At 39.0% G+C, this 22,752-nt stretch overlaps 3 protein-coding genes across 3 annotated transcripts; 1 reads left to right on the top strand and 2 right to left on the bottom strand.

Moving 5' to 3' along the window:
* Positions 1–680: 680 nt before the first annotated feature.
* LOC133711795 (protein phosphatase 2C and cyclic nucleotide-binding/kinase domain-containing protein) lies at positions 681–8,140 on the bottom strand. The gene is made up of 15 exons (XM_062137887.1): positions 6,471–8,140; positions 5,523–5,654; positions 5,212–5,442; positions 4,970–5,095; positions 4,426–4,488; positions 4,251–4,333; positions 3,751–3,982; positions 3,359–3,675; positions 3,073–3,160; positions 2,907–2,973; positions 2,280–2,557; positions 2,099–2,164; positions 1,861–1,982; positions 1,383–1,539; positions 681–1,283 (listed from the first exon to the last, which is right to left on the bottom strand). Exons 1-15 carry the CDS (start codon positions 7,494–7,496, stop codon positions 1,038–1,040), a joined length of 3,234 nt encoding a protein of 1,077 aa, XP_061993871.1. The 5' UTR covers positions 7,497–8,140; the 3' UTR covers positions 681–1,037.
* A 3,881-nt stretch (positions 8,141–12,021) lies between these two features.
* On the top strand, positions 12,022–15,049 carry LOC133711786 (probable lactoylglutathione lyase, chloroplastic). Its single transcript, XM_062137879.1, has 9 exons — positions 12,022–12,317; positions 12,619–12,823; positions 12,942–13,066; positions 13,219–13,283; positions 13,379–13,591; positions 13,708–13,755; positions 14,119–14,226; positions 14,455–14,595; positions 14,834–15,049. The coding sequence occupies exons 1-9, from the start codon at positions 12,170–12,172 to the stop codon at positions 14,873–14,875; spliced, it is 1,095 nt and encodes a 364-aa protein (XP_061993863.1). The 5' UTR covers positions 12,022–12,169; the 3' UTR covers positions 14,876–15,049.
* A 2,463-nt stretch (positions 15,050–17,512) lies between these two features.
* LOC133711777 (uncharacterized) lies at positions 17,513–19,651 on the bottom strand. The gene is made up of 2 exons (XM_062137871.1): positions 18,483–19,651; positions 17,513–18,155 (listed from the first exon to the last, which is right to left on the bottom strand). The coding sequence occupies exons 1-2, from the start codon at positions 19,617–19,619 to the stop codon at positions 18,132–18,134; spliced, it is 1,161 nt and encodes a 386-aa protein (XP_061993855.1). The 5' UTR covers positions 19,620–19,651; the 3' UTR covers positions 17,513–18,131.
* Between the last annotated feature and the right edge of the window lie 3,101 nt (positions 19,652–22,752).

Genomic DNA, 22,752 nt, shown 5'->3' with positions numbered 1-22,752 from the left:
TGTATGAAAAATTGACGCATGCAAGAGCTGAGCCTGCTTTGTTTGTCTTCAAGGAAACCACCTATGAATCATCTTTACATGTTTTATGTTAACCTTATTTTTTTTTTTTGTCTTTACAAGTTGTCTGCTCGATGCCTCATAATTATGTATATATCTAGTCTTATTCTATAATTCATAAGCTAGTCTTGAAGATATAATTAATTCTAGTGGACTCGATCTATGAGCCGTGTCAAGTATCTTGTCCAATTAATTAAACCTAACACCTGCTTCGGCCTTGTTTCCCAACCCTCGAGCCACGGAAACACCGTCAAAAAGCAAATACCTCCGTCCTCGTCCTCTTTCTTTTTGACGCTCAAACCCTTGTATGATCCAAAAAGGCCCCCGGCACATAGCTAGAAGTGGGCAAAGTGGCAAGGTCCCCTCTTTAAGGTCCAAAAACTGCAACGGCCCCTCGATGAAACAACATTTGTCAATAATGTAACGGCCGTAATGTTATTTTCAACATTGGCACTTCATGTAGTTGAAGACTCTTGCTGTATAGTCTTCGACTATAACTAGCTCAGACATGATGCTCTATAGTCTATACTCATTCATCTCGGAGGAGAAGATCGCTATTCGGAGTTTTGGATGTAATAGACCACCAGCCAATTTTATAAAACTGAAATTTTTGCTCGGAAATCAGAAACAAACTACTTTCGAATAAACGATATAAGAATTCAATGCTGCTATTACACAAGCAACGTGAAATCTATGATTGCATTGAAGGATCTTCATTTATTTACACATATATGTATTTACAGAAGGGGGACTTGCATCCAAAAAAAGGAAAAGAAAAAATAAATAAAGAAAAGAAATCTATTCACTGACCTCAACAATGGCTAATTAGAAGCAGAGCCTGTGAAATATCACATGTAAATCAAGTCAAGTATAATGGGACCGCGGTTCTCATTGCTCAGCAAAACCATGAGTCAATCTCACAGCAGAAAAGAGATGCCGCTTGTTTACTAAGGTTGAAAATCCTGTACATTTTCATCCTTCTACCAGTCATCAAACCATTCCGGAATGTCAAGTTCTTCTTCATTGTGTGACGGAGAACCTTGAGGAGCACTATACTCGTCTGAGTGACTTTCCAAATGTTGAGCTATGCGAGAGGTGATCTCCTGAGGAACAGGAAAACTAGAGTCTCTAATCCCTTTCCAATCAATACCATCGAACCAGGGATGACTTTTAACAGAATCACAACCTTGGCTTCCTAGTCTGGTGTTTTCATCAACCTCAAGTAACTGAACACATTATTAATTAGGAGTAAGAATGTGAACGATATTATATATATAAATATATATATATATATAGGAGAGATGACCCAAAGATTTCTGCAATACCTTGGTAATGAGATCAACAACTCCAGGGCTGAAAGTTTGAGGAAGTTTAAGTTGTCCCTTCGCAATCTTTGCAAAGATATCAAGCTCACTTTCTCTCCATGACCCAAAAGGCAATTCACCTTGTAACATGAAATATATCAAGACTCCCAATGCCCACCTGAAATATCCAAACAAATTTGCTTCTAGCTTCTTGTTCTAAAAATTTTCCCATAAATCTTAATCAACAAAACTAGTTACAGTTAATAGCAAGAATATATTATCATACTTGCACACGAGTCGAACACTAATTTTTTGAGTTTATGAATATGCCCTCTGTAAATCTTCCCAATTTCATTGCTGACTATACAAACTGATCTGAATTTATTTACTTTCCGCACGATACGTCTCATATTTTCCTTTCAAGCCTTTATGCATCACTTTATGGAATACTTAAGTTCTAGGATAAACATGGCATGCATCATCCAAGTTACATAATTACCAGTCAGCTGGGAAACCATGGCCTATTCCCTGAACTACCTCTGGAGCTAAAAAGTCTGCCATTCCACAAATTGTATATGTTCTTTGGCCAGACAACTTTTTCCCAAATCTGAAGTCTACAAGCTACAATAAAGGAAAAAAGTGGTAGTTAGGGATAATCTCATCCAATTCTCTCCATCAATCTCCATCTTTAATCCAGATACTATCAACAAATTTAGACTAAAAAGCAGTACACCAACCTGTAAATGTCCCGTGTGGTCCAACATTAATGCATCAGGAGACAAGCCTCTGTAGAGAACGTCATTCTGAAATTCAAAAGTAAAACAGAAAAGGACAAAGATGCAGAAGAGAGATGTTACGAGCAAAATCAAGAGCTAAAGAAAAACAGCGGAGGAAATAAGCTACTTGCAGACAGCAGACCTTGTGGAGATCTTCCAAAGCAGTAATTAGAGAGGCTGTACAAAATCGGGCAGATGGTTCATCAAGGGGCGTGCGAAGTATTGAGGCCAATGGACAAGCAATGCATGTATTGAGCAGTATTGCAGCATGTGTCTGATCAACACAAGTGGATAGAACCTGTGGCACACAAGCTGAAGGGCTTATGCTCTTGATTAGATCCTTCTCTTTTAATACTTGTGCTTCCTTTCCAAGCTTTCTGACCTTCTTCTTTGAAAACCTTTTCAAACTAAGCAAATTTTCTGATAGGCAATCAATGTCAACAAGACGTATATTCATCAGTTTACGCACTGCTCATAGAGAAATAAACTCTTCTGAAAACTATTGCATCTAATTCAGTGTAGTATGTGTAATCAACTTTCTTTCTCTTTTTCTAACCAAAAAAAACTTTGTTTCTCTTTAACAAAGGGCATAGAAACTGCATTGCCAAGTAAAAAAAGGCACAAAAACTGTTCACCAAATAAATGGCATAGTAATGATCTCCCCCACCCGAAAGAAGGAAAAAGAAATCCCAGTTTAACATGAACCACTTCCATCAAGTAGGTAGAAGACCAGGTAACAAAAAAATGAGATTAAAAAAAGAAAACCAACCTGGATCTCTTAAAAGAACAAGCCCGATCTCACTGCAGTCAGTAGAATACAGACACTTTCTCCACTCCTGAACAAGAAAGACACAACGTCCATTTAGATGATGTGAGAATCCAAGTACAAATTTACTTTTGGAAATATGACCACAAGTGGACACTGTATACCATACCATATCAGCAAGCTGAACTTTAGTAAGAGCAGAGATATCAATACTTTTAACAGATTCCATTAAAGTTTCCGAAGATTGATCCCTTGATCTGTACAACAAGGGATAGAAGATTCCATCAATGAATAGTACCAGAGCTATGCTACAGTCTTGAGTTATCAAATACAACATGAAGGATTATAGTTGAAAATTGATTTGTAATCAGAGAGCTCCAAAGTTAGCCATGGAGTTCAAAATAAAAGTTTGATCTAAAACTTATGAACTGAGACTTTCTGAGAATACAACATACTTCTGATCATCCTGAGTAAGCTTTGTCATTGGGCCAATGACTGAATCAAAATTTTCCTTTGTCAAAACAGCACAAACAACATCCCCCACAGCAACTGCATTAAACAAATCAATATGTTCCCCGAGAAGTGTCCATTCGCCAAAGTAGCTTCCCTCTGTCTTCTCCACTATGATCTCTTTACCGCTCTGAGGATTATCACCTTGTTTTTGATTGTCAGACATGAGATTGCAGACAACTGGATTGCTAACTGAACTTGCGTCAACTGTAATCCTCACTTTTCCTTTCTGGATAATGTACAATGCCAATAGGCCTTCATTCTGCAAATACATGATAGGTATCTGTAAGATAAGGACAACAGAGTAAATGGATATCCTCAACGAAGTAAAGCATACCTCATTGACAATTGTTTGCCCATCTGAGAATGAAACCTCAGAAAGAGAATCAGCAATATGGCTGAGCTGTAATATCGTCAACCTGGATAAAAGATCCACTGATCGAAGCAACTTCAAATATGACAAATTAGAAAACTCTGACATTAGAATTCCACGAAAGTCTTCTCTTCTTAAAGCCCAGAGAGTTCCAGTGGTGACAGCACGAACGGATGCCTGGAGTGGTTTGTTATACCTGAAGTATGATAGGGTGAATTACAAAGATTGAGACGAGCCAAAATCCAATCCATCAAGCTATTGTGTGTCCCATTTTCTCAGGCACCATAACTAAAAAGATGAAAATAAAAGAGACAAAAGCACACGTAGGAGTGTGAAACCTTAAATTCCCAGACCTGTTCATTTCTACATCACGTGTGTAAAACATATTGTAAATTTACAGAAGCTGTGATGGTTTTCAGCTTATGCATTAACAGATTAAAGAAAAATAGGAATAATTGACTCACATTAGTGCTAGTTCTCCAAAGGATGACAGTTTGTCAGCTGTATATCGTTGCAAAACCCTCGGAACCTCTCCATTCTTTTCTTCCTGTCACAATTGTATCCAGTCAGCACAAATTGTTGGACCTCATGAATTAAATATCCAAATGAAGCACAGTCAGAAGAAGATATATTTGAAACCTGGGTTGCCGACACCTCAAATTCTCCACTGCCAACAACATAAAAGCAGTCACCTTCACCACCCTACAAAATATAGCAACTGTTAGAATTACTAATTTGAGTAATTTCACACTAAAGTTAACCTCTGAACTTCCTCATCTAATCTACTAGTAGCAAAAGCTATGTTTTGGCAATGTGTAATCTAAGGATCACCAAGTTGAAAATCAAATTTCTTTGAAACAGGGGGTTACCTTTGTCCTATATCACACATGTAATAATTATGCTTGGCTTATATTTATATAAGGTTCCTGATTATAAGAACCAGTATGAGAATGTTTTTAAAATTTCATTTTCTACATTTTATATGCATTTACTATTCCTGATGTTGCTGAAGCATTCCAAGAAAATTGAACCACATTCAAATTGACTGTGTAATATTAATCCTTTCCAAATTGTTGGTTTCACTAGTCCATATGTTCCCCCAATCCATATGCCAAAAACAATGAATTTTGTATGAGAGCAGAAAAATACATAAGGGTATCACACTATACATAAGAAACCTAACCTGTCTAACAACAATGTCTCCAGGCTGGACCTCAACCCTTTGCATGCAATCCAATAAAACATGACACTGAGAGTCGGTAAGTTTTCTGAAGAGGAAATGATCATGTAAAGCTCGCTCAATTTGTGCCTGACATAAACCATGCTTCAAATAAGAACTCATGACTAGAGAAATTTGCCATTTATTTTCTATCATACAAATCTATGATGAAGAGAAAGCAAAAAGGATAAGAAATCGAGTAGTACTTCTTCCTCCCAGGTTTTTCTGTGGGCTGGAGGTGGAGGAACCCAAACTTGCCCATTTTCTAGAGAATTTTCAATCACACGAAGACGTGCCTTTGACAAATCATGTTTTATGCGAGGGTTCCTTGGGTTCCAGCTAATGGTTGAAGGAGATTCTGATCCTGTAACCTCTACAACTTGAGGAACAGGTGGCCGTAAAACAGAACCAGGATGTACTGATTGACCAACAGCAGTCTATGGGAATAAGATATTATCAGTTTTCTAAGTTTAACAATAAATATGAAAAAACATCATATTCTGGACAGTCCCCTTACAGCAGTTAGCCCATCTACATGCACCACGATCACTGTAATATCATCTGTACGGGTTTCATACTGCAGCCAGAGTTTATAAGATTCGGCAACTATTGCAGCACAAGCATCACGTGGATCTTTATATTTTGCAACCTATAAAATATAGTAGCAAGATTAAGAAAACTAAAAGGAAAAGACGGGGGATCTTACAGGAATAAATAGAGAAGTGAAATTGTAAAAAAATTATAATGATTAGTAAAATAACTCTGTGCAAGGATGGAATACTTGTTAAGAGAAAAATGTTAAAAACTATTGTAACTTATAAACCCAAAAAGCCAGTCACCTCACAGTTTATGAGAGGGGGGTAAAACAGTTATGTGGAAGATTGTAATAGTGTTTAGATCAAATGCCTATTATTATATTTTTGCATTATCTGACCTATTGTTGATAAGTCTGTTTGAAGTTCGTTCATATAGCATTTAATCAGAGGTGAGTTAAAAAATTGAGTAATGTGATGAAGCAGCACAGCTCTAGTTTTTTTATTAATACTCTAAACAGCTGATATAACAGGTTTGCAACAGCAAACCTACACCTCAGAAGTGACTGTCAGTAAACGTACTCTAGGATCAGCCGCCATGGATACAGAAAATATAGCGTACACAAAAATTCAGAAACTCTGAACCTATCCTCAATTTTTGGTTATTGTGATTCTTGAATTCAGTACATCTTGCATGATAATAACTTCTAAATCCCAAATATCAAAGGTTCAGCACATACGCATATTTATTAATGACTATTTGTGTTGAACATGAGATATACCTAACAACTGCTATATCCAACAACAAAGTAGAAAGCAACTGAACATAAGATTTGGCCATGAACCACAATAAATATCCAATGGATGAAACACGTATAACTGTCACAGATTCTACACTTGATTTGCAAGAAAGCGAGAGCAAGATACCTTACCATATCAACCACGGTTTGGCTAGAAATAAACTCAAACACTCCATCACTAGCAAGCACGAAGAAAGGATGATTCTGTGTAAGCTCCAAAACCACAATTTCAGGGTTGGCAACAACTCCAATTGACTCAGCAATCGAATCACCAATACTCCTGGTAAAAGCGGTCCCAGGATACATTCCATTCGGCACCCACAGCCTAGGCGGATCACCATCGTCACCTTCTTCGGTGCCCCAACACTGCACATCTGGATTCTTCAGCCCTTCAATCTGATCCAATGTAAGCACTCTTGCACCACAAATCTTAACCCTTTCGAGCTCATCCACCCTAAACGGGGTCTGATCAATCGAAAGATCCACCGCCACCAACTCCTCCCCTTTCCTCTCGGCTATAACAGCCCTAGAATCCCCCGAATTGGCAATGTATATCTTCCTACCTCTAACCAAAACCGTAATGGCTGTCGTTCCACTCATGCTATCATCCACAATGTCATCATCATGCAACTGCGAATTGGTGGCAAGAAACGCCTCGCGACACGCCTCGACAGCATCCGCTTGAAACTTACTATGCCTAAGCAAATTCTCACACAACTTCCTCTTGACAAACTGCGAACACTCGGTTCCAAACTCCCCATGGCCATCAAACACCCCGAAAAAATGGTCATCCGGGTTCGTCCCAAACGGAGTGTGGATGCAAAAGCTGTCCTGGTTAGCCTTATCGAGAGCATCAGGGTAATACCCTCTCTGGGACAAATACGAGTACCTCAACTCAAACTTGCCGGAAGGAACCTTCACAGTTCTGGACCCATTTGGAGGTAGAAACTGTGCCGAAACCCTCGACAGCCTAGTGATCCCCATTTCAGCATCTCTGCTATGGTTTGCCTGGTTGAACTGATCACCATCTTCCTCATTTGAAGAGTCGGGTGAGAAAACTGGGATCTCAGTGTTCCTCGCATTCTGGGCCTCCTTCCTTCTCGCATCTCTTGAACTACTAACCTCTCCAATACAGACCCTCGAATACACGCAACCCATCACTCAAAACGACAAGCCAAACCCAAACCGGCTCATAATCACTGAAACCTTATCTTCCAGAGCCCCGCCCCCGGGAAAATTACAGTCTCAGAGAATGAAGAGAAACTGACCCACAATATAACCCAAAAACTGTTGGATAGAAAGCAGCAACAAACAACAAATTGGAGAAAGTGACGGTTGGTGATTTCAATAAACAGTTACAAAACAAGAAACCCAATAATATAATAAGGACTGGGACTGAAACTGAAAATGAAATGGTAAAATGCAGGGACTAACAGAGACTTAAGGGAGAAGAAGACCCCAGAAGTGGTTTCAGCATAAATGTGGTTGGTGCCTTTGGGTAGCTTGGAGCTTTTTTTTGGGTATGTGGTGCTTTGCTTTGGCTTGGGGTCTGAGTTTGGGATCGAGAGCGCGTGGGGTGGTGGGGCAACGGCGTCGTTTTGTGGATTAGGCCCTTTCTCTTCTCCTCTGAGTCTGTGTCAGTGCGGGGTCTTCAGCTTTTGTGGACAGCCGCTCGTGCGACGCGCTGTGAGGGGTCGTCCGTCGTCGTGTTTGGGGGAGGGATCAGGTAATGATGTGTAATTTGTTTGGGAAAATATGGAATTCCAAATCTACCTGATCTTGTACTTTGATTTTCAAATCCTCCATTTGTGTAGGTATCAAATCCAAAGTCATTAAACCGGCCTTTCCCAAATGTGTAGATGCCTTTCTTTAATGCATTCGAAATTCATTTCTTAATTTTAGTTCCGCACAACAAACACACTGGCGTTTAGTGGATTGAATGAAGAATTTATTTATTTATTTTATAAAATGAAGAAGGAATGAAGATGGAATGTGATGTTCTGACCGGATGTAGTTGGATGAAGTGCGCGCGTGGATGATATGAAAACTTGGCGGGAACAAAATTAAGGTCTCCGGTCTCGTCTCGTACGTTATACAATGTCCGCTTTTTTAATATGAATTTGAAATTTTATTTAGAGACATTGTTAAACACTGTAGATTGTTATTTAGAGCATATTTCATATCATGAAAAATCTCTAGATAACTTTTGAATTTTTATCCATCATTTACTCTCAGTTTTATGCTTGTAGATAAATTTATTATTCGATTTGATGCCTATATAAATATGGCTTGCTTATACAAATGCATGCTCACCTAAGGGACTGTGACGGACAAGTGAATCTGGCGGCTGAAAATAAAAGCACAGTTTTAAGTTGTTATAATTTTTGCTTTTATATTTAATACATGTGGTTAAGATGAATTTATCCCTCACAGTCCCTTAAAACTGTCTCATATATATATATATATATATATCCTATCCAGAGCGGAGCTCCGCTTTGAAATTAACATGTGAAGTTCGAGTTTTTGGTCACTTTTCAGTCGCACATCCACATCTCGACCGTTCAGTTTTTAGGTACTATTGTATAGATCATCTCTGCAAATTTTCAGCCAAATTGATGATAGTTAAGGTATCTAACTCGCCTAAGCCAATGGACGGACTGAATCTGTCAACCTAAACCGTACTAGCTTTAAGGGAGTTATCAATGCCTTAACGATCATCATTTTGGCTGAAAATTTGCAGAGATGATCTATACACTAGTACCTAAAAACTGAACGGTCGAGATGTAGATGTGCGACCGAAAAGTGACCCAAAACTCGAACTTCACACGTTAATTTCAAAGCGGAGCTCCGCTCTGGATAGGATCTGTATATATATATATATATATATATATGGCAATCTACCATTCTTTATGTTGTGTATAATGATATATGAATAATAAGATAAAACTAATCAACTAAAATGTTACACAAATATAATTTATTTTATATCTAATTTACAAAAGAAACATGTGTGTATGTAACGGCCTATTCTGACTTTAGATGAATATATATATATATCGGCATCCGGCTTCGGGTTTGATTCAAAAAAAAAAAACATGTGTGTATATATCATCTTAACAATACCATTGAAAGTGAGCTTAATTAGCTAGAAAGATTAAGGCTTCCAGAGCTATAGTGATAAAAATAAACAAATTATTAGATGAGAGCAGATGCAGAGGCAGAGGAGGATAGTGGGAAGATAGGTTTATTGAGAGCTGTTTTTTTCTTTTTCTTTTTTTGGGTGAAGAGCTTCTTCATTTTTTGAGTGAGAAAGAATCCATCAAAATCTCTTAGAAAGTGGTTGGATTGTTTTTTAGTTTTGATATGTATAAAAAGCACTATAAAATCCTTCAAAATGCAGCATTTAAAGATTTATTAAAAATCCGTATACTTTTGAATATCTGCAGATTTGAATGGATAATTTTAAATTTTAATTAAATACATTAAGATTTTAAAGGATTGTTTAAAATCTCAATTGAATACCCATAGACTTCCAAAATATAAAAAAAATTTGTAGACTTTTAAATGAATACACCCTCTAAAATCTCCTTGATCATCACCACTCAGTTATATTCTTCATTATCCCTAATGTATAGTCCCTCTCATTTCAAAAAATAAAGGTATTTATACCATGCCGTTTGCTTCGTTTACTTATATTCTAATGTTTTAAGTTTCGACACATCATGAAAACGACTCGCATAATAATAACCTATCTCATCCCATGACATCTTCTTTTTTCCCCTTTCCATGCAATAATTCAAATCCGCTAGCTTTATCAAAAGAGTGCGTGCATGACTGTTTCATCCCCTATTCAATCTTCTTTGTTCCTAATTTTTTTCTTTCTTTCTTTCTTTCTTTCTGGGTTTTAAATATTACACACGTCTTTCTTCCACAGCCTTGCTTTTAACTTTTGGGGCTTCATCAATTGAGCTAGATAGAAAGGAAAAGACTAAAAGAAATAGGAAACTTTTAAAACATGAGCATGCATGATCATTCTCGTCTTATGGTGGGAAGTGGGAACAACCCAGAAAAGGGAAATGCGTCGTTGTTTTAAGCCGAACTTTCTAAATAAAGAAATGGATAAGTACAAAATGAATGAATGAGCTTATAACATGTGGTTTGGATTAGTGTTGTGTAACCAAAATAGTGACACCATCCATCGTTCTCAATCTCCACTAATATCTCAATTAGTGTCAACTTCAATTTTTAATGTTAAAGGTAAAACTCCAACGTATTTTTAAAGTAAATTTAGAGACGTATAAGTCAATCGGACTCATTTTTTAATCAAAATAAAGGACAAATATGTTGAGGAGCATAAAAATTTTAAAGTGCTGCTGAACTTATGAATACATAAATTGCCAGAATAGCTCATACCGCAAATATTAACCAATCTAACTAGAGTACGTACTGTAACAGAACTCTCGAACAAACAACAATAAAAAGAAAAAAGGTAGTGAGAGGTAGGGAGATCGATTGACCTAGCTACTATTTAGTGCGTGCAGGCGGCCGCGCATGACTATAGTAACTTTCGTGAGGCTGAGGTGATCAGAGCCGTGACTCGGGAGCCTTGGTCTCATTTCTTTCCGCAATCAAGTCACATGAGCTTTACAAATTAATTCATTCTCAAAAAAAAAAAAAAAAAAAAAAAAGCTTTACAAATTAAAACTTGGCTATTGGAATTTGGACAGACCAACCCCACAGTCTGGACACTATGCCAACTTTTATGGCCACCGCCACCGCCACAAACCACACCACCTGAGCCAATCGGGGAGATCCCTATTTGTTATAGCCAATCATGCAATAGTTAGCGTATGGGTTAGTTAGCCGTCCTTTGAATCTGTGACTTCTTTTCATTACTTTTACTTGGCCGATTTTGGACCCTTCGTTGCTTTCACAAATGGCTAGGTCCTAGGTGGACCTCCATGACTCCATTTCCACAATGCACTGACCTATACATGATACTAGCTAGATTACAACAAAATGCCAAAAAAGTTGGGACCCAAACCCTTAACATGACATTACCTAAAGGGAATATTTTGCTGAGTTTTTGGTATGTTTTGTTCAAAGTCCTTCATTATTACACCCTGGATCAATTTTCGTATTCTATATTCATTGTGTAGCTTGAAATTTCTTAATTCTCTAACTTGTCTGTCTCTCTTATAATTTCTTCATTGTCTAAATCATCGTAAGCAACAACTGTATTTTCTATGATTCGATTTGCTATCACATAGGAAATCGGCCAGACTGATGAAGTTCAGCTTAATTCCGCACACCAAATTATTTGAAACAAAATCGAACCGAACCGAACCGAACTAGAACGAAATTCTAAGACCTAATCAACAAGCATGGGTAGCAACTTTCTTGGTTTTGATGCTTTGGATTTGGATATGGAGTTATGGACCACAGCCAGGTCCCAAATCAAGAAAGAAACCAGCCAAGACTGTCACACCGTCCAGCCTAATCTTTGTTATATTTGGGTCACGGGCCCAACTCTCTCTCTCCAGTCTCCATTTCCGTTTCGTCTGCTCTCTCATTTCAATCAAAACAAGACCAGACCACCATTGGGCCGCGGAGGCCCAACTCGAAAACAAACAGAAGCCTCTCTGAGAAATCTAGAAGGACGACTCGAATCTTCCTTGTTTCTCTAATTCCACTCCATCTGGGGCTTTCTTTTTTCCCTTTTATTCTCTTATTCTCCTTTCTCTTTCTTCTCCTTACGAAAACGACAACCCAAAATTGCAGAGGTAGCAGTTCAGTCACTCACAGCCTCAGCCTCTCAGGCACAGAGAGACATGGTGAGGATAATACCTATGGCCGCCTCCTCCGTCCGACCCTCCCTCTCCACCTTCAGGTTCGCCGGAGCTTCCCGCCTCGGCGGCCTCTCCCTCACCGCCTTCGCTCCGCCCCGGAGGCAGCTCGCCTTCTTCCACCTCGGTAGCGGTAAGCTTCCCTCTCTCTTAAATCCTAAATCGGTAACTTTTGAGCTGAATTCGCCTCTAGGTTGCTCAATTGAGGATTCGAAGCTGTGAATTTGATTTTTGTGATGCAAATAGTATGGTACTATGGTCGTAGTTGAAATAGTTTGGAATTTTGAATACGGAGCTTGGAGCTTAGAATATAGTGGTTTAGATCATGGAAATAGTAGTGAAGTTGAGCTGAATTGATGACAATGTGTGTGGATTGTACAGTATGAGATGGTGTTGGTTTTGGACCTAGTTGATGAATTGGAATTGTTTAACAGCTGTGTCGCAGTCGCAGTCGTTTGGTTTGAAAGCTTCGAGGATGTTGAGGAGTGATGGTAAAACCATGGGGGTGGTGTCTGCTGGTAATGCAGCACAGGCAAGCACAACAGCTTCACCGGAGAATGTCCTGGAGTGGGTCAAGCAGGACAAACGGAGGCTTCTCCATGTTGTATACCGCGTTGGGGATTTGGACAGGACCATAAAGTATGAACTCTCTTCTCTTCGGTGCATCATGCGTAGCTGATTTGATGTGTCGTCTTGTATTTGGATGATTATGAAAGTAGGAAACGAGAATTCAATTCAAATTGTGTTTTGACTGCAGGTTCTACACGGAGTGCCTGGGAATGAAATTGCTGCGGAAACGTGACATACCAGAGGAAAGATATACAAATGCTTTTCTTGGATATGGGCCGGAGGATTCCCATTTTGTCATCGAACTCACTTACAGTTAAACAATCTTTAACTATTTTCATCAACTTCTCCCAAATTCTAAATTCTGAGGCATCAGCGCTCAAGCAAACCTGCTTGTGAATTACTTCGATAAGCACTTGTCCTGATGCAGAGTTCTTATGTCCACTTTCAATATTTGACACTTTCAGATTATGGGGTTGACAAGTATGATATTGGAACTGCATTTGGTCATTTTGGTGTTGCTGTTGAGGATGTAAGTCCCTATTCTATTCTTATATATGACTTTGGTATTGGATCGTTCTTAACTGGGGACCTTCTAGGACTTAATGTATGTGCTCCTGTGGTTAGGTTGCTAAGACTGTGGAACTTGTAAAAGCTAAGGGAGGCAAGGTAACCCGAGAACCTGGTCCAGTGAAAGGTGGAAATACAGTAATTGCTTTTGTTGAAGATCCTGATGGTTATAAGTTTGAACTCTTGGAAAGAGGGCCTACACCTGAGCCCTTGTGTCAAATTATGCTTCGTGTAGGTGATCTTGATCGTTCCATAGCTTTTTATGAGAAGGTGAGAATTGTTTTGGGCAGAATATGCTTTGCTTTTGTATCTGCTGTCTCTCCTGCTAATTTGTTTTGGAAGTCATTTGTTACTTCACAATACTTATTTCCTTTCTTGCTATCTAGGCTTTTGGCATGGAGCTTCTTCGCAAGAGAGATAATCCAGAGTACAAGGTAACTTACATTTTCCCCTAAATGGCTAAATCAACATATTGCCTTTTGTACTCTGAAGTTTCCAAAGACTTGTTAGAATCACGATCTAGATGAGAAAGCCTGGTTTATGATGCCTCTTTCATTGAAGATATTTAAGTATGAGAGCTAAAAATGAGAATCGTGATGAGAATAAGACAATTATCCCCATCCAATAATTTTACAAATTGTGGCTTGTCATCAAATTCCAATGGCCACTACCATATATTCTCAATTAATACGGATGATTTTGTGAAATATGTTTCTTGGAAGTCTGGAAGAGTCTTCTTTGATTTTGGGATTGGTGATTATACCTTAATGACATAATCTTCTGCTCAATACTTCTAGTATACTATCGCAATGCTTGGTTATGGCCCTGAAGACAAAAATGCTGTTCTGGAATTGACATACAACTATGGGGTCACTGAATACGACAAAGGAAATGCTTATGCTCAGGTAGAACATGGACCCTTTTCTTCAATCTGTTATGAACAAGATGTTGCTTTTCTGACATGTGTGATTTCTTATTGTGTTGCATGTTATAGTTGGGATACTATTTTGTTATCTGGTTCCTTTACTTGTTTCTAGTCCAGTTTTGCCATACCACATGAACAATGATTTACGTGGTTTTGTGGCACTCTTTTTATGTACTAATCTTGTAGAGCGATTTTGTTATTTGAACAGATAGCGGTAGGCACGGATGATGTCTATAAAACTGCTGAAGCAATTAAACTCTGCGGAGGCAAGATTACCCGGGAACCTGGGCCATTACCTGGTCTTAACACAAAGATCACTGCTTGCTTGGACCCTGATGGTTGGAAGTCGGTATGGTTCATGCCTTTCTTGGTTTTGTTAGTTATACTTGATTGGCTTTCAATCAGTAAAAGATTATACGTTTGTATAAAATATAGGGTGCAATTAAGTAAACTTCCTTGCCAAAATGTAGAGGCTGTACAACTTAGGTGCTTACGTTATGGAATTGGCTTACTCAGACCAAACGTAGTTAATAGGTGCTTATTGCCCTGCCTGATTTACAAGGTCTGATTCATCTCACATTTTGCAGGTTTTCGTGGATAATGTTGATTTCCTCAAGGAATTGGAGTGAGTGAGAAAGGCTTACTGGTACCAAGATTGTGTGATTGATGTTGAAAGCTTGGGCTAAAGCTATTCTCCTACAGAATGTATTAAATCCCCTTTGTAGATAAATTTATAATTAAAGTTTGAATAACCAGTGTAACAAATATTTATCACATAATTAGTTTTGCAGCCTTATAGTTTAGTTTGAGAAATTACTCTCTGTTATTTTCTTTGTACTCATTTGCTGGGGGCCAATTCATCTGTTTCTGTTATATATAGCAAGAATGTATCAAATCTCAGAATAAAGGAAAAATTTTAATTGAGCATGGAAAGCGTATAAGAGAGGTTTTTATCCATGAAAATGTGCCACCAAAACACAATGAATTGTGCCTAGTTTGTACTGTGAAGAATGGGGCCAAAATTTCGGTCCAACTCAATTCATTAATATTTTGTGCTCTTAGTACATAAAACGTAAGAGCAACTCCAACAGCTTTCCTATATTTTAATTTTTCTCTATTTTAGGGAAAAATGAGCTTCTTTTGCTCCAACATATTCTCTATAACTATCTCTATATTAGGGATAGTGAGGAAAGAGAAAACGAAATTCTCTAAATTTACAGTAATCTCTAAAATTTTAAGGAAGAATTATGGAGATTTTAGGGTTTAGGGAATCTGTTTGAGTTGGAGAAGAAAAATTGCTTAAAGTTTTGACTTTTGCTTCCCTATAATACAAAAATTATGGGGAAGCTGTTGGAGTCGGAGCAACTCCAACAGCTTCCCTATAATTTCTGTATAATAAGGAAGCAAAAGTTAAAGCTTTAACATCTTTTTCTTCTCCAACTCCAACAGATTCCCTATTTTATAACAATCTCTAAAATCTCCATATTCTTCCTTAAAATTTTAGAGATTGCTGTAAATATAGGGAATTTGGTTTAGTGCCCTAAAATAGGGAAAGTTATAGGGAATCTGTTGGAGCAAAAGAAGAAAAATCAAAATATGGGGAAGCTGTTGGAGTTGCTCTAAGCATTTTATGTCAATTTAACCAAAATTTTATGGTAATACTCTGAAGTAAGAAATCGTTAGGTTGTAAATTGTTTGTTATGTATTCTTTTCAATGAACTAATTAACTTCGGTTTTCTTGGTGGATTTGTTACAAAATGATTACCTGAGTTTGTTGAAAGAAAGTATTTACGTTTGTTTTTTTTTTTAAATCAACTTCGGTCTAACTCAATCCATTAATTTTTTGTGCTCTTAAGAGTCGTTTTATGTCAATTTAACAAAAAATTTATGATAATACTCTTAAGCATGAAATCGTTACATTAAGACCTTATTTGGGATTGCTTCGCTTTTAACAAAAATCAGCTTTGTTCAAAATTTTAGATTTTATTGTGCATGGTAAATAAATAAAAAGCAGCTTTAATTGAAAGTTATAGGTCACTGGCAGCAGATTTTAGAAGCACCTTTCCTGATAAAATATACTGAGTTGTCATAAACAACAATAGCATTCAAACTTCAAAGCATTATCCTTTGCATTGCCAATCTCAAACTTTGATAATAAGCAGGCACAAGATCAGAAAATTTAATGTCGCCAGTAACTTTAGAAAAGAAATGAGCTGATTACAAACTTGGGAGAGTAAAACAAGAAACTAATATGAAGATTGAATGATCCAAGCAATCCTAGAGACGATTGTGATAATCAGAAATCAAAGATGAACCTATACATCAGTATAGACACACAAAAAGACGCCACCAGAACATCAAAATCTCAGAAGGCACTAGGAGGATATATCAGTCTCATCCGAAAGTGTGTACAACGTTCCAAACTAAATTGTCACAAGCCAGCAAAGTTTCAAAAACTTGTTGACAATCAAGATGATAGTATCAGAAAACCTTGTGCACACTTGGGGAAATTGCCGAATTCATTAACATGTATAAAACCAAGAAAGGACCCAATAAAAGAACTTAAAAATGGAAACTTTGCACATAATTCCAGTAAAAAGCTCACTAGCACAGCATTAGGAGGCTCTGCATCCCACATAGTAACATTCCACATGGTAACAATAGCCGCTACATTCAAGCAATTCCTTTGCCAGATTTTAAACAAATGCTTTTCAAGTAAAAACAAACATAACAGTTGACTGTAACAATCTTCTTATACTGATTAAGTAAGTTACATAATACTTAAATTGGGTAAGCAAAAACCATGTGCCATTAGGAGCAAAGACTGATGAACATATAACACTCTTCTTCCTATTCTCCAAGGTGCGGTCTTTTTCTCAGACTATTGGTACCTAGAAGTTTGGCAGAACCTCTTTTATGTCATTGACTGGCTTTTCTATGAAAAGAAATAACCTTGCATGCAAGCTTGACTCACAACAAGATTGGGTCCAAATAGAATACCTTAGCGCCTTACCTAGTTAACTGCAACCATACTGGTTATAGCCAGCGTCATACACAGGCTACAACATTACAGGACCACAAAAACTTCTCACACAAGACTAAGAACTGCACCGGAGAAGTAGAAATAGACATCACTGGTCCTCTAGATTTAAAACCCCTGGAACTCAAATCCAATCACAGCTTCAAGTCTTGAACCCTATGAATACTCATATCACCTCCTTATACCAGTAAATGGGGTAAAAGAAAACTCAAGTGGCACAGAAATCAAATACTAATGAAAATAACTACTCGTTAGATAGTCTTAGCAGCACGTATAAATATTAGTGTATGCCAATTTTGTTTCTTATATTACAAAAATTGCTTTACCTGCAAGCTTGAGACCAAACAAAAATTACCTTCCCTGCAACACTTCTCAGAATAGCAAGTGTCATACACATCCCATGATGTAACAAGTCACTCTGCGCTGCAGGCCAGAAGGCATCAGGAAACCTAGGCACCCCACTGTTGACTGCTTGTGCTAGTCCCTCTTCTATAAGCCAGTCTACTCCAGTCAGTTGATCAGGAATATCAATACGACCAACAATCCATTTTAAAAGCCTTCAGACTTCCCATCCACCTCGAGCAGTTCAACCGTTATACATGTAAATGTAATCTTGTAAATGGGAGGATTCTCCTGCTCGTCTCCAATTCCTTTGTAACCCGTTTTAAGCTAGCATTTTGTCCTTCCTTTCTATACTACCACAAATTCCAACTCCCAAGTCATTTGCACAAAAGAACGCTGATCACCTTTTCTCATCAAATCTTAAACAACCCCTATAACTGAACATCTTTGGTTGCACAAGATGCCGCCTTTTGAATCTTGAATGTGCAAATGACTGCTCATGGCTAGAGTCTGAATTCAGCTTCCATCTTGCAAGAATACATACATTCATGTTACTGCCTTTATAGTTGAATGATTAATCATATATTATCAGAAAATTAGGAACAAGGATAATTGTATTTCATTAAGGCAGGCCGGGATAGTGAAGATTTGTGCCTTTAGACAACCATATTGTGCACTCATGGACAAAAATTTAAGCTGGAGCTACCAGTACAGAAAAACAAGGTAAAATTCTTCACGACAGCAATTCTTCTTGAACTTGTAAAATCATACAAATAAATCAGGAGACTGATATATTATTTATTGATAACATCTTAAGCAATGCAATAAACTTATTACAACAGAAAGCAACCAACCGCTTCAGATTCAGGTAGAGTGGATGGGTTGGTATGGTATTCGAAGCTGCGAAGAGGCATAAATTGGAGTGTTAAACAATTTTTCTTGTCCTTGTCCACCTTGGTGATATCAACTTCAAATTGAAATGGTATGACTGCACCGTGTCTCTTATGAGTACCGAGCTCATTATAAGCAGGGTCGTCTTCATCAAGGAAGCCGATTTCGGTGATAACAAGGCAGGCTTTCTGGCCTCCTATGTGCAAAAATTCACAGCGTTGTGGCAAACCGAATTCATCAGGCAACACTGGCATCCTCAGATCACCGATTTTTGTGATAGTTTCTTGGTTTTCATACAATGACATAAGATATACCCATAGACGCCAAGGCTCATGACTGTAGGCAAACATTATTTTCTTGTCATCGTCCCCCTGCTGCAGGTCCAGGACTAATGCTACTTTGTTATCGAAGGGAAAAGAGCCACCCCGGCACATAGTAGAGACCAGTCTCCATTCTCTGTCTGGGTGGGCGACGTCAAAGCAGAACACGGGACAGTTTTCATCCGAGGCAAAGATCTTGGTGCCGGCGATTGCGTAAGAGAAGTTGCAATTTGCATAATATGGAGAGGAAACTTGGAAAAATGGAGGCTGGGGCAAACCTTCCCACTTGCCTATGTTAGGGTCAAATACCTCAAACGATGGAGGATGGCCGACAAGCCTATAGGAAAGAGCGTACAGTTTGCCGCCCAGCTCCACCATCAGAGGGTAAAGTTTCCCTCCTTGTAAGTTGGCATCAAGCTTTCTGATCTCATTTGTGCGTGTTTCAAAGGCATAAACATTTGTATGACAAACTGAGTCGGGACCTATTTCCCTCCAGCCGTGAGAGGAGCTGGGTGTCACGCCGCCGGTGAAAAAAATTTGGGATCCCCAAACACCGCAACCCACAGATCCGGGAAGATGCGAACCGGCCTCATAAGCCACTTGCCGTAATGGCAATGGATCGTCCCCCGAAGATGATAACAAATCCGACAGTCTGATGGTGCGGACAACATAAGCCACCCAGTCTCTCCTGTGCTCTAGAACACACATGTAGAGCGACTTGTTAGCCTCCTCCAACTCCAACTTCAACTTCAACCTGGGTTTTTTGGAGGACAAAGACATGTTTCTTTGCTTTTACCGAGAAAGTTTGAGATCGAGAATGAAATGGGCCTTTATATACACACACGAAGCCTCAGCTCCTCCTCACAATCCGACTGCGCTTCGGAATGGGATTCATCATTGGACTTCACTTTAATTTTGTTTGCTACGGGCCTACTTTAAGAAAATAAAACATGAGCCGGGCCAATTTAGACCATTTTTTTCGTAATCGTAGACTTTACCTTAAACCATCCTTCCTTTCCAGCCCAAATTGTTCAAGTCGGTTGGGATAAAACCAAAACCGCAAAACCTTTATTTTTTTAAGCTCTTGACCATTTACCCAATTTGCGCCTAACAAATGTCCACTTACTCCACTAAAAGATTTGCGTACCCAATTTAAATGTCAAAAGACAAGTTTGCCCTTTAAATAATTAAAAAGTCAATGGAGACTTTGCCGGACCCCGGTCACCCTCCGCGGGAATCCAATCACCCGTCGCCGGAGGTTTCAAAAGAGGTCGCCGGAGACTTTTATTACCCCCCAATAAAATTTCATAAAGTTTATTGAGGGGCAATAAAACAGGACGCCGGACTCCCGTCACCGGTCCAGAGGTTGTCGGAAGTTCGCAAAAAGGTCGTTGGAGACTTTTATTATCCCCCAATAAATTTTTATTGGGGGCCAATACAAAATTTATTAGGGGGCAATAAAGTGGGTAATAAAAAGTTTATTAGGAGGCAATAAAATCGGACACCGGATTCTGACGGCCAGTCACCGGATTCCAGCTGCGAATGACTGGAGTCCAGCGGCCGGCGACCGGAGTCCGGTAAAGTCTCTCTCTCTAGATGACAAAGGGAGAGAGGGCAAAAATTAATCAAAATAACTTAATTGGGTATTAGGGCAAAAAATATGTAATTTGTTGGGTGAGTAGGCAATCTTTTAAGATGTTTGGGTAAATGGGGTTAGTGTAGCTCAAATTTGGGTAAATGAACATTTTCCCATTTTGATATTAAAATTATATACTATTCCAAAAATGCCTCAACGGAATTGCATCTCCATCTAAGCAGTTACCAATGAAACTCTTTTTGCATTTATGGATGAAACTTTTTGGAAAAGGGTTATGGCGCACACTAGTGTATTTGTGGCTCATTTGACGGACAAGGTATATTTTCGGACAAAAAAAAAAAGTTACATTTTCGGACACAAATGATTTCAAGGTAGTAAAATGATTTTAGTTCTAGAATTATATACTACTCCAAAAATGTCTCAATAGATTTTCATCTCTATCTAAGCAGTTACCGATGAAGTTGTTAACGTTAGTGACCGAGGGGTCTCTAGTTAGCTTTAAAGAGAGAGAGAGAGTGACACAAGAAGTATAGTGGTTCATTTCCCGCCTTAGCGGGAAACTACGTCCACTTGAATGTTTAACTAGTGTGTTGAGCCTTGCGGCGCAAGAGGGATTACAAAGCATGTAATGGGATGATCTTGAGTTGTGGGAGGAGGCATTCCTTTTATAGGTGAAGGAGTGCTCTTCCTTTACATGGTTTTCGATGTGGGACAAGCAAAGATAACTATTCTAGTGTAGAAAGCCTAGTTTGTGAGGGCAACTTTGCAAGGCCGGAAAGGTGGCTTCCCGGCGACGGATTTGCGACTTCCGGATACCGTAGCGTAGCTTGAACATAGGGCTACAAGATGCAAGTAGCAGTTGGGCCTCACCATGGCTTGTGGGTGTCCCAAAGAGGGTGTTAATTATGCTTGGTGAGATAGCAAACTAGCCTTACTAGTAGAGGTATCTACAAGTCCCCGAAGTCCCCAAGTAAGAGGAGCTTCTTGGTTGGGGAGTTATACACATGATGTCACCAAGCATGGCGCCAATGTTAACGTTAGTGACCGAGGGGTCTCTAGTTAGCTTTAAAGAGAGAGAGAGAGAGAGAGAGAGAGAAAGAATGACACAAGAAGTATAGTGGTTCATTTCCCGCCTTAGCGGGAAACTACGTCCACTTGAATGTTTAACTAGTGTGCTGAGCCTTGCGGCGCAAAAGGGATTACAAAGCATGTAATGGGATGATCTTGAGTTGTGGGAGGAGGCATTCCTTTTATAGGTGAAAGAGTGCTCTTCCTTTACATGGTTTTCGATGTGGGACAAGCAAAGATAACTATTCTAGTGTAGAAAGCCTAGTTTGTGAGGGCAACTTTGCAAGGCCGGAAATGTGGCTTCCCGGCGACGGATTTGCGACTTCCGGATACCGTAGCGTAACTTGAACATAGGGCTACAAGATGCAAGTAGCGGTTGGGCCTCACCATGGCTTGTGGGTGTCCCAAAGAGGGTGTTAATTATGCTTGGTGAGATAGCAAACTAGCCTTGCTAGTAGAGGTATCTACATTTTTATTATTATTTTTGTTCAGGAAATTCAGTGAATTATTATACAATACGAAGTCTCAAACTACAAGACCAGATGAAAATTGTAACTAATAGTCCGATTTGAAATTTACAATAAGCTTCAAACTACAAGACCAATTAAAGTTATAACTGATACCACCAAAGTTTTAGGAAATTTGAAGTTCACAATACTTGCAAATGAGAAGTCCCTCAGCATATCGGATTAGAAGTCCCACGTTATAGAACACCAGCAAATTAGAGGATGTTATTGCTCTACAAATCTTTTATTTGCCTCAATAGCAACTGCTTCTTCCATGTCTAGTAAGACGAGGCTCTCTTCGTAAGAACTGACAATGTAATAACTATATCCACAAATCCCAAGACTTTTAAATTGTTGGCTCCCAAGGTCTATCGAAAATAGTTCATACCCAGGACAAGAAGGATGCCTGAAACAGGAAAATATATCACTTTGTTTGGACACTACTACTTCACTGCTTTTCCTAAAACATAATGCTTCAGGGAGCAAACTACTTAAGGGGAGACTTTCATGTTGTGCACCATGTGGATGGTTGGCGGCGGTCTGGGCGGCATCTCTAGGCGTTGTTTCTGTGTAGATCCGGCGAGGGAGTTTTGGTGCGTCTGGGCGTGTTGGAGGCTTCCGGGACCGGCGCGGGGCGTTGAGGTCTAGGCGCTTTGGACCATGGGACGCTACATAGCTGCTTGCTTCAAGGCAGTGCGGGCGGTGGCTGCTTTGGTCGAGGCGATGTGGGCCGCGGAGGCTT

This window comes from Rosa rugosa, chromosome 1 (genome assembly GCF_958449725.1).
Source record: "Rosa rugosa chromosome 1, drRosRugo1.1, whole genome shotgun sequence".
Classification (NCBI taxonomy): domain Eukaryota; kingdom Viridiplantae; phylum Streptophyta; class Magnoliopsida; order Rosales; family Rosaceae; genus Rosa; species Rosa rugosa.
This window is presented reverse-complemented; position numbering and strand designations above follow the sequence as displayed.

Coding starts and splice junctions, on each gene's coding strand:
- LOC133711795 (XM_062137887.1), bottom strand. CDS start 7,496: ATGGGTTGCGTGTATTCGAGGGTCTGTATTGGAGAGGTTAGTAGTTCA. Junction 5,096..5,211: donor GAAAAACCTGGGAGGAAGAA/GTACTACTCGAT, acceptor GGTTTATGTCAG/GCACAAATTGAGCGAGCTTT. Junction 1,540..1,860: donor CATGGTTTCCCAGCTGACTG/GTAATTATGTAA, acceptor TGGATATTTCAG/GTGGGCATTGGGAGTCTTGA.
- LOC133711786 (XM_062137879.1), top strand. CDS start 12,170: ATGGTGAGGATAATACCTATGGCCGCCTCCTCCGTCCGACCCTCCCTC. Junction 13,592..13,707: donor CCATAGCTTTTTATGAGAAG/GTGAGAATTGTT, acceptor CTTGCTATCTAG/GCTTTTGGCATGGAGCTTCT. Junction 14,227..14,454: donor AAGGAAATGCTTATGCTCAG/GTAGAACATGGA, acceptor TTATTTGAACAG/ATAGCGGTAGGCACGGATGA.
- LOC133711777 (XM_062137871.1), bottom strand. CDS start 19,619: ATGTCTTTGTCCTCCAAAAAACCCAGGTTGAAGTTGAAGTTGGAGTTG. Junction 18,156..18,482: donor CTCTACCTGAATCTGAAGCG/GTTGGTTGCTTT, acceptor TATTCTTGCAAG/ATGGAAGCTGAATTCAGACT.